Source organism: Trichoderma breve, chromosome 3 (assembly GCF_028502605.1).
Source record: "Trichoderma breve strain T069 chromosome 3, whole genome shotgun sequence".
NCBI lineage: Eukaryota > Fungi > Ascomycota > Sordariomycetes > Hypocreales > Hypocreaceae > Trichoderma > Trichoderma breve.
Window position 1 is genome coordinate 2,672,336 of NC_079234.1, and position 12,665 is coordinate 2,685,000.

The 12,665-nt window shown below is 52.1% G+C and overlaps 3 protein-coding genes across 3 annotated transcripts; 2 read left to right on the forward strand and 1 right to left on the reverse strand.

Moving 5' to 3' along the window:
• Positions 1 to 783: 783 nt before the first annotated feature.
• T069G_05226 (cytochrome p450 domain-containing protein) lies at positions 784 to 2,893 on the forward strand (the record flags this gene model as incomplete). The annotated part of the gene is made up of 4 exons (XM_056172436.1): positions 784 to 904; positions 981 to 1,077; positions 1,146 to 1,738; positions 1,809 to 2,893. The coding sequence occupies 4 exons, from the start codon at positions 784 to 786 to the stop codon at positions 2,891 to 2,893; spliced, it is 1,896 nt and encodes a 631-aa protein (XP_056029294.1).
• Positions 2,894 to 4,190: 1,297 nt separating this feature from the next.
• On the forward strand, positions 4,191 to 5,799 carry T069G_05227 (uncharacterized protein; the record flags this gene model as incomplete). The annotated part of the gene is made up of 3 exons (XM_056172437.1): positions 4,191 to 4,276; positions 4,719 to 4,988; positions 5,079 to 5,799. The coding sequence occupies 3 exons, from the start codon at positions 4,191 to 4,193 to the stop codon at positions 5,797 to 5,799; spliced, it is 1,077 nt and encodes a 358-aa protein (XP_056029295.1).
• A 1,349-nt stretch (positions 5,800 to 7,148) lies between these two features.
• On the reverse strand, positions 7,149 to 9,735 carry T069G_05228 (uncharacterized protein; the record flags this gene model as incomplete). Its single annotated transcript, XM_056172438.1, has 2 exons — positions 7,149 to 9,012; positions 9,071 to 9,735. 2 exons carry the CDS (start codon positions 9,733 to 9,735, stop codon positions 7,149 to 7,151), a joined length of 2,529 nt encoding a protein of 842 aa, XP_056029296.1.
• Positions 9,736 to 12,665: the final 2,930 nt, after the last annotated feature.

A 12,665-nucleotide genomic window follows, 5' to 3' on the forward strand; every position in this document is an offset into this window, starting at 1 on the left:
TTCCGCTAGCCCTACGGAATCCCGGCCTCCCACCAGTAGACAGCTTTTGGGGGGGGGGGGGGCATGTCTTTCAGCACCTCAGCTTTTTAACACCTTGGTGGCCTGGCCTCGTCTGTGCGTGGTTTTTTCTGCTGTTTTATCGAAAATCGGCGTGCATCTGATTGGCAATGCTTACGAACTTGCAAATTAGGTAGAAGACGACGGCCAACGGGGAAAACGGCAAACCCGGAGGAGCTGGAGTCATCCATCGCTTAAGATAAGAGACAAGTGACTCTTCCACACCCACTACGGGGTTCTAATATAGACGCCATGACCTGAAGTTCGGATGCGGGGGGGCCAGAAACATCGACTATGGAACACTTAAACTGACACGGGGAGAGTTAGTCGGGGCGGGAGAGATTGAGGACCCCGTTTCTGTAACATGTGCTGCTGCGGCCTATCCCACATGCGCCTACAGTAGATCTGACGTTAGTTGCCGTCTATATTTATATATTTATACTACCCTGCCCTGCCCTTCGATGAACTACTAGCTTCTCCTCTCATCTTGTCTTGTTCATTCCTTTTTCTTTCTTCTTCATTATCTCCCCTTTCCTCGGCCTTGCTTCTCTTTTTACGTTCGCTTCCTTCAGGGGCTGTTAGCGGCTTAGATTCAAGCCGGTGGTGAAACTTTCGCCCCCCTCCGGCCCAGAACACAGCTTTTTGGAATTCCCGATTTACCGTTAGTAATATCTGCTTGCAACCTCGAATTCGTGGGGGGAAATCGTGCGTTGTCGTTCGACAGCCATGTCGCTGATTCCCATTGCGGTTGCGGTGCTGGTCGCCTACGGCATCATCAACTGGGCCGTGAACCTGCGATATCACGTCAATGAGGCCAAGAGAAGTGGTCTGCCTTATGTTGTCACTCGTGCGTTTGACCTTATGTAGCCTCGTTTCGTGGAACGTCTAGAATTTTGCTGACTTGGACACCGTCGAATTTAAAGCGTGCTCCCCGTTTTGGCTGCCTTGGCAGGTCTCACATAAGCTATGGGTGCCCATCATCAAGCTATTCCCCAAGTCGTGGTGGGATGGCTGGCTCGAGTATGGCTGAGTCTCTCTAAATATAGCTCAGCTGAAAAAAAGAGGCTAACATCTGTTGTTCTTCTCAGGATCATGATCCCCAACTTTGCATACCGGACTCGCCACGAATGGTTCGACAAGCTAGGCGAGTCTTTCCTGCTGGCTTCTCCCGGCAGGCTGGTGATGATGACGGACAATGCGGAAACCATCCGTACCATTACGCTCAAACGGGAGCAGTTTCCCAAGTGGACCGCCGTCTACAGTATTCTGAGGCAGTTTGGCGAGAATGTGCTGACCACCGAAGGGAGCATCTGGCGCATGCACCGCAAGGTCACGTCTGCCTCCTTCAATGAGAGGAACGCTGCCTTGGTGTTCCGCGAAGCTATTGCTCAGACGCAGGGCATGTTGCGTATGTGGACGGGTCCTACGGGTACCAGAACGGAGCCGCTGAAATCGCTTCAGCGTGACACCATGAAGCTAGCTCTGAACATCATCAGCTATGTTGGATTCGGCATGCGTCTGCTGTGGCCTGGCGAGGCGCACGCTGCAGGGACGGATCCCAAGATTGTCAAGTACGGCTCTCACGAGCCTTCAGATGGACACCAGCTGAGCTTCACGGACACTATGGAGATTCTTCTGCATTACCTCTTGCTTCTTCTTATTATTCCGCGGTGGATTCTGAGTGAGTCCTGCTCCCCTGGTCTTGCATATCTGTGCGTGCTGTGTGTGATACTAATGCAGCGTGACGGTAGGATTGATTCCCTCCGAGAAGGTCAAGAAAGCAGTGTTGTCTTATGATGAGTACGTTAGTTACATGAACGAGCTCTTGGATGAAAAGATTGAAGAAGCTCGCAAGGGAGAGCACGCAGAAGGCATGGATCTCATGGGACAGCTTGCGAAGTCGTGCTTTGGAACCGACAACAAAGACGCCACCTTGACGCGCGAGGAAATCATCGGCAATGCCTTCATCATGTTCGTGGCCGGCCACGAGACGACGGCCAACGCCATCCACTTCACCATCATCTATCTCGCAACCCACCCCGAGGCGCAGCGCAGGATGCAAAAGGACATTGACGATATCCTCGGAAACCAGGACCCCAAGGACTGGGACTACGACAGCCTGATCAACCCGATGACTGCCAGCATGATTGGCGCCGCCATGTACGAGACGTTGCGATTGGTCCCCGCCGTGTCTGAGATTCCCAAGAAGATCTCGCCCGACGCCGACGAAAGCTTCGTCATGGACGGCACTCGATACGTGATTCCCAAGGACACGGGCATCTCATTGGTGACGGTGTCTACTCATGTGAACCCACGCTACTGGCCAACGCGCCCCAGCAAGATTACGCCCGGCAAATCCAACATCCTCGACTACGACCCTACGCGCTGGTTCCAGACGAAGGAGAAACAGGACGGCCAGGGCAGCGAAGTCGTCGCCGGCGCCGATTCCGAAGATTTCGGCGGTTTCCAAGGCTCGGATATCAACGCGCAGCTCTTTAAGCCCGAGCGTGGATCCTACATTCCCTTTAGCGACGGAGCGCGGTCATGCCTGGGACGACGCATCGCCGTCGTGGAGATCATTGCGGCACTGGCAGTCATTTTCCGAAGCTACAGCATCGAGCTCGCCGTGGACGAGTGGGCGACTCCGGAACAGGTTGACAAGATGAGCCGGGACGAAAGGGCCCGTGTCTACAAGAAGGCTCAGGACAAGAGCCTGTGGACGGTGGGACAGGCATCGTCGAGGTTGACGCTGAATCTGCACGACGGCATGCATGTGCCTGTCCGGATTGCGAAGAGGGGAGAGGAGAAGTTTGTGGACTGGGTGGATAAGGAGTGATTTCGCCATCTACAGTACGAGGATTTTATGCAAAGAAGCGTTTTGGTTATATCAGTGTATTATAAGAACTCAGCTTACTACATGTACTTCTCTTGAGGATGAGCATCTCTTCTCGAAAAGAGACACACAAAAACACATAAAAAAAAGAGAGAAAATCAAAATGATGATATAAAAAGACAGTCGTATTGACCTGATTCTGATCTCGCAAGAGGACAACGCAGCACCCCATCATCCCATCCCGTGTGATTGATTACCTTGTCGTTGTGCCGGGCATCAAGTGCGGAGCAACCCTGCAGTGGACATTCTCAACGGCCCCATCCTTGATGGCACTCGCAACAACAGGGGTGTCGATACAGGCGAGCATGGTGTTTGCTTTTGCTCTCGCCCGGATTCCCTCGAAAAACTCTCCCGCCGTTTCCAACCGTAATCAATCTCTCACAGCAGCAAAAAGGTAAAACCCGCATCAGCGGCGCAAACGGCCCCATTCGTCGCCATTTGGCTCAAAACTCGCCCATGCTTCAGCCACGCGCGCCGAAGCTTGGGTTCGAAAGGTACCGCGCTGTTAGTGCAGTACCTCGGGCGGGCAGCACGTAGCCGCCTGCCAGCGTGGCACCTCGCAAACGCAGCAACAAGCTCAGGCGACTTGTGCCCCGCCTGCCCCGTTGAGCGTTTAGCCACACACACAGCAAAGCAGCGCGGGCAAGAAAACATCGGGGCTAGTCCTGAATGGGACAACATAAACAAGACAAATAGCTCGTCTTGGTCCCCCCGCGCGAATCTACTTTTGTGAGGGACCACCCCCCAGCAACGCAAGAAAAAAAAGAAGGGCACGAGAGAAGAGAGAAAACATTCGACATCCCGCTTTTATTTTTCTTTGCAAATCGCCACGATAGCCAATAAGGCCTACTAGCCCTACGTTATCTTAAAAGCAAACAAAAGCGAAAAGAGAAAAGAAGCTGCAGAAGAAAAAAACGTGATTACTACGGAGACAAAAAGGTAACGGGAAAGCTTTGATCACATCCAACCAATCACTTAATTTAGTTTTTTTTTTTTTCTTTTGGAACGCAACACACACACCGCAAGAATATCATTGGGCATCGAATCATTTCTCATCCTTCTTGATTCGACAACCTCTTTTTTTCTATTTTTTATTTTATAGCTCGATTTTATCTCCCGTCTTTGTTAGGGCCGCCTTTTATTTATTTTGGCGACGGATATCATCGCTATCGCGCATCGCATTGCATCGCATCGCTATCGCGACATTCTCATTCACAACACAAACAAAACAAAGGCAACCATGTCAACCGGGCCTGCGAATAGCTGGCTGCGCGCTCAGCGCAAGAGCGACCTGGTGGAATTGGCGGACCAAGTCGGCTTCAAGAAGTATGTGTTTTTGACGTTCTTTTTCTTCTTCGCTCTCGATGATCTTATCGCGACGCAATTTATTTTTCCTGCAGCGTTATGCCGCATTGCTCTCCCTTGCGTCATTGATTTGTTCTGTTTTCTGTTCTTTTCCCTCTATCCTTCTCATTGTGTGCACTTGCCGCCTTTCGTGGGCGGTGGCGCGCCGCGCGCATTTCATTGCTGCGGCAGGCGCGGACGGAGAGAAGCCGCGATTCCCAAGATCACGCTCAATCTTCCTTTTGCCATTTCTCTCTCCCTCTCTCTTTTCATCCTCATCTTCTTTATTTCACTTCGTTCTGTTCGATTCCACCGCTGCCCGCTCCTCTCTGGCGCGTCGGCGCATTGCCCACCTCGCATTCTGTGCTCCAACAAACAAAACAAAACAAAAACCAGGCTAACTTGCGCTCGCCCCGGCAACTAGCTACGATGGTCTCAAAAAGACGGAGCTCGAGTCCGCTCTCGACGACTTCATTGCGGGGAACAGCGGCCGCCTCTCCTCCCGATCTGAGTTGTCTGGCTACTTCGCCAGCCGGACCAAGGCGCTGGGCTCTCCCGTCAAGCGCGAGTCCAAGGAGCCCAAGGAATCCAAAGAGCCCAAGGAGTCCAAGGAGCCCATCAAGGAGGAGCTGGAGAAGGGCCTCAAGGCCGCCAAGCGGAGGGTCACCAAGACTGCCGAGGACCTGATTTCTGCGTACGTATTCTCGCCAATGTTCTATGCCTCTCAAATCTAAGAGGCATTGCGTCCCAAGGTGTTTTCTCGTTTGTCTGACCCACTCTCTAGAGATAGCGAAGATGTCCGCGCCGCCTCAACTGCCCTCATCCAGACTCCCGCTCGCAGCTTGTCCCGCGTCGCCGCGCGCATTCCTCTTCCCGCCACGCCGGCCGACGTCGCCCAAGCCGTCGACCGCTCCACCCTGGCCGTGCGCCGCCATGTCTCGTCCCTTTACCAAGACAGCGGCATTGGCGAGGCTTCCAATGCCACCCGCGAGACTCTCAGCAATGTGAACAGCATTCTCCTCGTTGTCTCTGCTTTCGAACTTTGGTATATCCGACCGGAGATCCTGGCTAACCGCTATGCCTTTACTATCCCTGCTCTTGGCTTCCTCGGCACTTCCGACTACCCCGTCTACTTGCCTGACATGTTCCTCCTGCTCACTGCGAGCTTCTGGTCTCCTGCTCTGACCTGGGCCTTCACCAGCTTCATCCTGCCCAGCCTGCTTGGTTATTTCTTCAATCTTAGCGCCACCAACACCTCCAGCGGACCCAAGACTCGCTCTCGCGCTCAGGCTCCCGAGACTGTTGTCGATCCCTTGACCTTCAGCATCGTCAAGGCGCTCGTTTCGTTTGTTGTTTATGGCCAGGGCGTCACTTTCGGTGGCCTCCTTTCCGAAGCAGCCATCGAACGGCTCAATGAAGCTGTCTACGGAGGCTACAAGGGCATGCTGACCGGAACTGCCATTACTGGCTTGCTTAGCATTTATGATGCGGTGCTGAAGAAATAATCGAGCAAAGAGAGATTTTGTTGTTGTTGCGGAATGAGAACTTCCGAAACTTAACCAATACCTTCCTCTTATTCTCATCCGCATTACAAACTTGCTATGACTGCCACTACAACTACAGTTTAATGTGGCAAAGGAAACGGAGGGAAAGCGGCGTTTAGGTGTCGATGGCGTCAAAGCGCGGCTCTCCATTGTCGTCTTTTTCTCTCGTCTTGACTGTTCTTGGTTCCGATTTTGCGTTGATTTTCTTCGATACCATGCCCTTTTTTCGGTCTTGAAATATTACCAGTTCGAAATGCTCATAAGCATAATTGGGTATGAAGGGGGCCTTTTTGTCTCTTGGGTGAGATGAAGGCTGCCTCTTTGCCGTCTTCTTTTATCGGGTTTGGTTCCTTATCTTATGTTTTTCTCACGTCTTCTTGGAGGAAGGATATCTCGCAGCTCTAGAGATTATGTGTTCATCGGGTAGCACCATCTTTCAGGGTTGCTGAGGGTCGATGCATATCTCTCTCAGGAGTAGAGGGAATGAATCGGCATCTAATATTCATCATTCGGAAGGGGCAATTCAAACAACAAGTGTTCAGTTTGCTCGTCTAGCGCTCTCGTCGCGGCGTATTTAACGGGGTTTGAAAATTGCGTTGGGTGCAGAGAAGGTGCAATCAAATATCGTGGGGTTTTTGCAAGGGAGACGGGAAAGTTTTGGGGGATCTCATTTTATGCTTTGGGTCGGTTTGGCAGCTTTTATGCTGATGGGAAGGAAATAGGATTAGTACGGCGAGAGATGAGCTAGGCTATGAGTGAAATGAATTGCTTTTTTTTATAAAAAAAAAACCCCCCCGGAGAGGATGCTGTGAAGAGGCTGTTCGGATGTCATGTGCCCATCTATATCAAAGTACTAGGTAGTAACTTTACGTGTTGTGTTTCTAGCAAGTACTAACACATCAGGAGGAGGCGTGATTGTACCATATCATATTCAAAATTGCTATAATACCCTTATGTTCTATGACTCCCAAATGTTTGTACATGATTGAATCCCTTCATGTCGGCTAAATTTCATACTTCTAATTCCTCAGCCACACCACTTTGTCGAGGCGATTTTCTAGAGAAGCCAACTTTGATCCATCTCCTTCTCGCGGTGAAAAAAGAAAACCCTCGACTTTTTCGGGTCATAATTATTGTCCAAAGACATATCTATGTATATATATATAAAGAGAGACAGACACCCCCCAAGTATAAAAAAAGAAAGAAAAAGAAAAGAAGCAAAAACGCCGTTCCTGTATGCATCCGTTGGTTCGAAAATGAGCGCGCCAAAGACCTCTTTTTGTTGACCCATTTCATCATGGGACTCTCTCTCATAATTTCTTCTCATCAGGGGCTTCAAACTTGATTGGGTGCACGAGGAAGCTCCTCAGACACATGCGCCCGCTGCTCTCCTCGCTCTCCTCTGCTCGTTTTCCACCGAGGATTTTGCCTCCGCCTTTGCGGTGGCCATCTTTCCCTCTGGTGTCCCGCTGAGCGTATCCCAGCCATCGCCGCCAGAGAAGCCCAGCGAATTCGCTGTTGAAATACCACGTTGCGCCTTTGTGGTTGTGCTCATTGCGCAGATCGAATGGGCTTCCCACGGCCGAGGTCGAGTGGTCGCGCCCGCCGTTGAAGACCTTGTCGACTGCACTGCCTAGAGGATCCCACGCACGATCTAGGTATACCGGGTGAGGCGCATATACGGCTTTGAAGCCGTGGTGAAACGCCACACTTGGAGGGAACATTTCAGAGAACATGGTGTGGTGGTGGCGCCACACCTCTTCGTGCATCGCCAGCAAAAGACGACGGCTCAGTCGAGATGCCGTAATGATGGCGCATCGTCTTGGCGGAGTCTTGCCATAGGCCGTCGCATCGTTTGCGAACACCCAGGCAGAGCCATGCACGTCGAAAATCGGGTTCAGGGTGATGAGATCCGCTGCCTCGCCGACACCGCACTCGGGGCTGTCTGGATCGTCGACACATGATTTAGGCATGGCGGACTCTCCCTGCTGCTCGAAGCGTAGCTGCTTTCCTTCGTCAAATTTAACGGGGCCAAAGACACCAGGCTTGCCAGAGTCTTTTGTATATTGCTCGACGGCTTCTGTGAAATTCTCCCAGGTGCCGTGATGCGACGGGATGTAGTAGCGCTCGTTTCGTTCCCATAGCAGTTTACGCGGCTGCTTGTCCGCCCAGCTGCCCAGGCGATCAAATAGTTCGTACCAGTTGCCCAAATACCGCATATCCATCTCCCAGTTCCAGAAATGCTCATACTCTGGGTGTTGCAGCGCAAACACTTGAAGGGGCAGATGAGCACTGCGGAATACACCGTGAACGCCCCTCATGGCGGGGTTGTTGATGGGAGGCTTGCCGATGGGGTCTTCGAATTTGCCGGGATAGAAGAGTTCCATTTGTGCTTCGCTCCACAGCGTCACCAGGCCGTGGAACTCGGGGGGTACATTGGAGTCGAGCAGCTGCTGGACCGATACGTCGTCGGACCAAATTGGCAAGTTGTTGTCCTTTACGTGCAGCAGAAAGTGGACGTGGTACTCTCCCCCAGATTTGAGAACCAGCTCGTTGATCATAGCCCGGAAATTCAGCACCACCAATTGCGTCCACGGAAAGCCGGTGTACAAGCGGATGACGATAGCGATCCGACCCTTCTTACCGTCAACGAGTTTGAGCTTGTCGGTGTCCGGGTCCGGCTCTGCGAATCGGTGTTTGTTGGCGGTAGCACATCGGTCCTGCACCTCGGCCCAGTCAATTTGGCCGTAGTTGATTTGACCAGTCTTTTCCCAGACAACTTCGCTGCCTGAGCTTTCTGTATCAACTCCAACGTCCGAACCGCCATCAACCAATTTGTAACCTAAGCCATAGGGCCCATAACGGCCAAATCGATCAAAGCATACATCATCCCGAATGCCAAAAATGGAGTGGGAACCAATGGACGGGTCGGGCATGTATTGCGGGACTCCCTCGTAAGCGTATAGACTGGGGGCCGGAATGGTATTGTTCTTATCAAGGTAGCAAACCTCGGCGTTCGAGTCGGGAGAGTAAGGATTGTATAGCTTAGGTGTCGGGACATCTTGGTTCAGAGGAGGCTCGCCGAGAGGAGCTTGGTGAGCAGGGTTGGGATATTCGGGAGTGTGCTCAGATTTGGCCACCAGAGCCTTCAGACCATGAAAGTAGCCATTCAAACTAGAAGAAAGGCCATGTCAGCAGCCTGAACTTGGAGTATGCAAAATCAGTGACTTACGGTGGGAATTTGAGCCAGGGCATCTTTTTCAGGTCCTCGTCCCATTTCTTTTGTGCCTCTGCGTCCTCTTCGGCGCTCAGTTCATCTTTGTCGTCGACAGGTACCTGCTTCTGCTGGCCGTCTTTCCCTTTGTCTTGTTCCGTTGTCTTCTCGCCGTCCTTGTTGCCACCCTCTTCGGGTTTCTTCTCTTCGTCTGCTGGTTTCTTGTCCTGACTAGATTCTGTCTTTTCTCCCTCTTTCTTCTCCTCGGGTTTCGCATCACCCTTTTCCTTGGCCTCCTTTTCCTTGGCCTCCTTCTCCTTGGCCTCCTTCTCTTTATCCACAATCACCAAGACAGGACCGCCATCCTCGTTACCGATTATTGTAGGTTGCGCCGGAGCAGCCTTCCCTGTTGAGGGTGTTGTGCTAGGTTGTGTGAATCGCGAACCCGCATCCGCCACAATGCCATCGCCGGTTTTGAATAGGGCAAACGACACGATGATCATGCTGATGACGGTCCATATCAGGATTCTCCGATATAAACCCCGTCCAAAGACTGACTGTCCCCGAGCTGCTTTCTTCTCCAAGAGGCTTTCCGCATACGGCAGTAATGGGTCATTTCGATTCGTTGAGGCATCAGAGCTGGAGCGGCTGCTGAAGCTCAGAAGGGAAGCCGTGCGCTCCATGGCGGCTGGAGCGTGGCAGGGTGACGAACACCCTCGACTGTGGATTTCGTGGGCGGCGCAATCGCGAGGAAGATGTTATTGCCGTTGGCCTCGTGCTTCGGCTTGCTCTTTTCTTCTTCCCACAGGAGAGTAATTGGATTGTCGCAATGAATGAGAAGCAAAATTGACTTTTTTTGGAAATGCGAGGCGAAGCTGAGTAAAGTGCCCCTCCTGTAAGAAAATGGTGGCGATTACCTTTGTCTCGGTTGAAATGGAAGCAAGAGGGCGAGATATGGAAGAGAAGAAATCGGTGGAGAGCCGGCAAGCGAAGAGAAAAGTAACCTGGATATTATGAATGGGGGAAATGAGGCCGGAATAAGACAGATAAGAGAGGGGAGGGCTTTGTGCAAGAAACAAGGCGCAACAATGCCCAGAGTTTGGGTTGAGAGTTTATGTTGTAATAACCATAAACCTTGTACAGGAGCCTACAAGGTAGTTAGAACAACGACGTCCAAGGGTCCCCCAAAAGGGACACGCCAAGTGGGAACTGACAGGAGCCTCTGGACTCAGCTGGGCAGCCCATGCGCGCGCAAAAGAGAGATCGACAGGCAGCGGATGAGGCAAGGGCAGGTAGATAACTGGCAAAGAGAACTCTTTGAAATCCTTTGAACAGTTGAGTTGAGACTTCAGGGCGATGGATGCGCTGCGCAGAACTTTTTTTGCTGGGCCGCTAGCGATTAGGCCTACTGTACGCAGTCGAGTCCACTAAATCTCAGGTACCCAAACACTAAAAGGCTGAACACTAAACTGCAGGTGCTGTGATCAATGGATGAACCCAGCCAGTGGAGGCTTCCAATCTTCTCTCTTTCATTGCTCTCCAGTTTCATCACCCACAAGCACTGACAGCGCAAACCCTATTTTGGGATCAGACACACATCTTTTGATCCTTGCATTCACAGAAACTAAATCCGGGCAATCCTCCCTACTGGCGAATCGCTGCGTGAGTGCGTATGTGAGACGATGGAGCTGCAGCCATGATACGACGAGCCGCATCCCCCCATACAGACGCGCGCATCCGCACAGACAGACAGACGCACACACACTCGCTCTCGCTCTTTGTCTCTCTCAGCATCAACGACATGGAGGCAGCTGTACCTACTCGTGCTAATGCTCACCACATGAGCGACTACTGGGAATAATCCAATGTATGCAAGTGCCGCTAGCAGTATTACGGAGCAAGACCACGCCTCGCCTACAACCGCCTCCCGGGGCCTTTACAAGGCTTGATTCGCCTTATCAGCCGGGCCCCGTCCAACGGTGAATGAACTGAAACCCCCAGCAAGACAGCCGCTTGGGAATGGATCAGCCACAGGTCATGGCCCTTGCGAGTTGTTGTTATACCGCCAAGTTGCTCTTTGAAGGACCGAATAAAGAAGCTGTACAAAAGAGAGTTCAAGAGTTCAACCACCGTGGTGCTGTTCTCACACGGCAAAAGGGCACGACGCAAGCAGCGCCAAGGGCCGTGATAGCCTCCATCACAGCGGCATGGCGCATTTCTTCGAAGCCACCCAACTTAGGACTCACTAGCCCATCCCAATAACCTCATTAGCGCTGTTTACCTGTCTTGGGCCAATCAGCGCTGCACGAGCCTCAGCCGGAATCCCGTACGGCTGCCCCGACTGTGCCGCCCAAGGAATCCCTGTGCTGCGACTGTGAGCTTCGATTGTTGGCATTTGGGCCTGTTGATCGACCATTGCGTCATCTTGATGCCGGAGGAGACGTCTACTGTAACAGCCAAGACGACGGACGAACAAAGAGAGCCATTCGGGATTACGCCAAGCGATTTGAGCTGTCGTCTGCGAGAGTTACTCTGGGGGGAGATTCAACTCTGCTGAGCAAGTCCATTGCTCTTACGCCGAGCTCATGGTCGGGAAGATCGGCCTTTTTCGCAGCTAATGGTGGAATCTCCTCTGTCGCTAGAAGAGAAAAAAAAAAAGGCAGCAGACGCAGTGGCGTGGGCCCTTGCCGTCCAACCATCCCGCCGAACAACATGAAACACGCGTCGACGACAGGGGTAGAATAGGGCGGTGCACACTCTCGAGGCTCCCGAAATCCGGTTTCGTTTCGTCGTGGCCTATCAATCACCAGATAGGCTGGGCTGGGCTTGCGTGATATCACCATCGAATGGAGGATCTTGAAGTCCAACACACACGCGCACATCTTCCATCCCAAATTCCTGCTCAACGGCTTTGTGATACTTAACTGTCCTAGGGGTTCAAAGTATCGGTTCAGCCGTGAGCTTCTCCTTTTCCAGGGCCGGGGTTCACAATATTTCATCAAAATATTACCGAGCAGCAGAATTACCATTCCACTATTGACTTGTGGTGGAGCTCCGATGTCCATTGTCATCTCGTTCGCTCAAGCCCCGTGGAGGGATTCTTGGCCTAAGTCATAAAAGTGGCCCGTCTGCAGCATAGGGTGACAAGAATCGGCCGCCAAGACTCGACTACGGATTGAATACCCGTCCAGCAATCTGCCAACGGTCGCCAGTTGTCTTTGCTAGGCCCCCTTCCAAGCTTCCAAGCCAGCCTAGACGTGAGGCTTCTTTGATGCTGCTCAGACAAGGCAGCTAAGGCCGCACACCACCATGTATGTCTTGGACACAATGGGATGGTCGCAACCAACTCAACCGCTGCCGAGTACGACTCGCTACATCTGTCGCCGATATCTGAGACACCCACATGCCAAGGCCCGGCGCGCACCAGACAAGTAAGACATCTCATATGAGGTGGGATTAATGACAAAAGGAAGAAGGCGCTTGCTCAGGTTAAAAATAGACCTGCACTCGGGGAATTTACGGAGCAACATGCAAAATGCTCCTCGTCAGATATACGAGGTGTGCTTTGAGCTTATTGTACGGAGTACACGAAGCGTGTAAACTCTGTATCCTG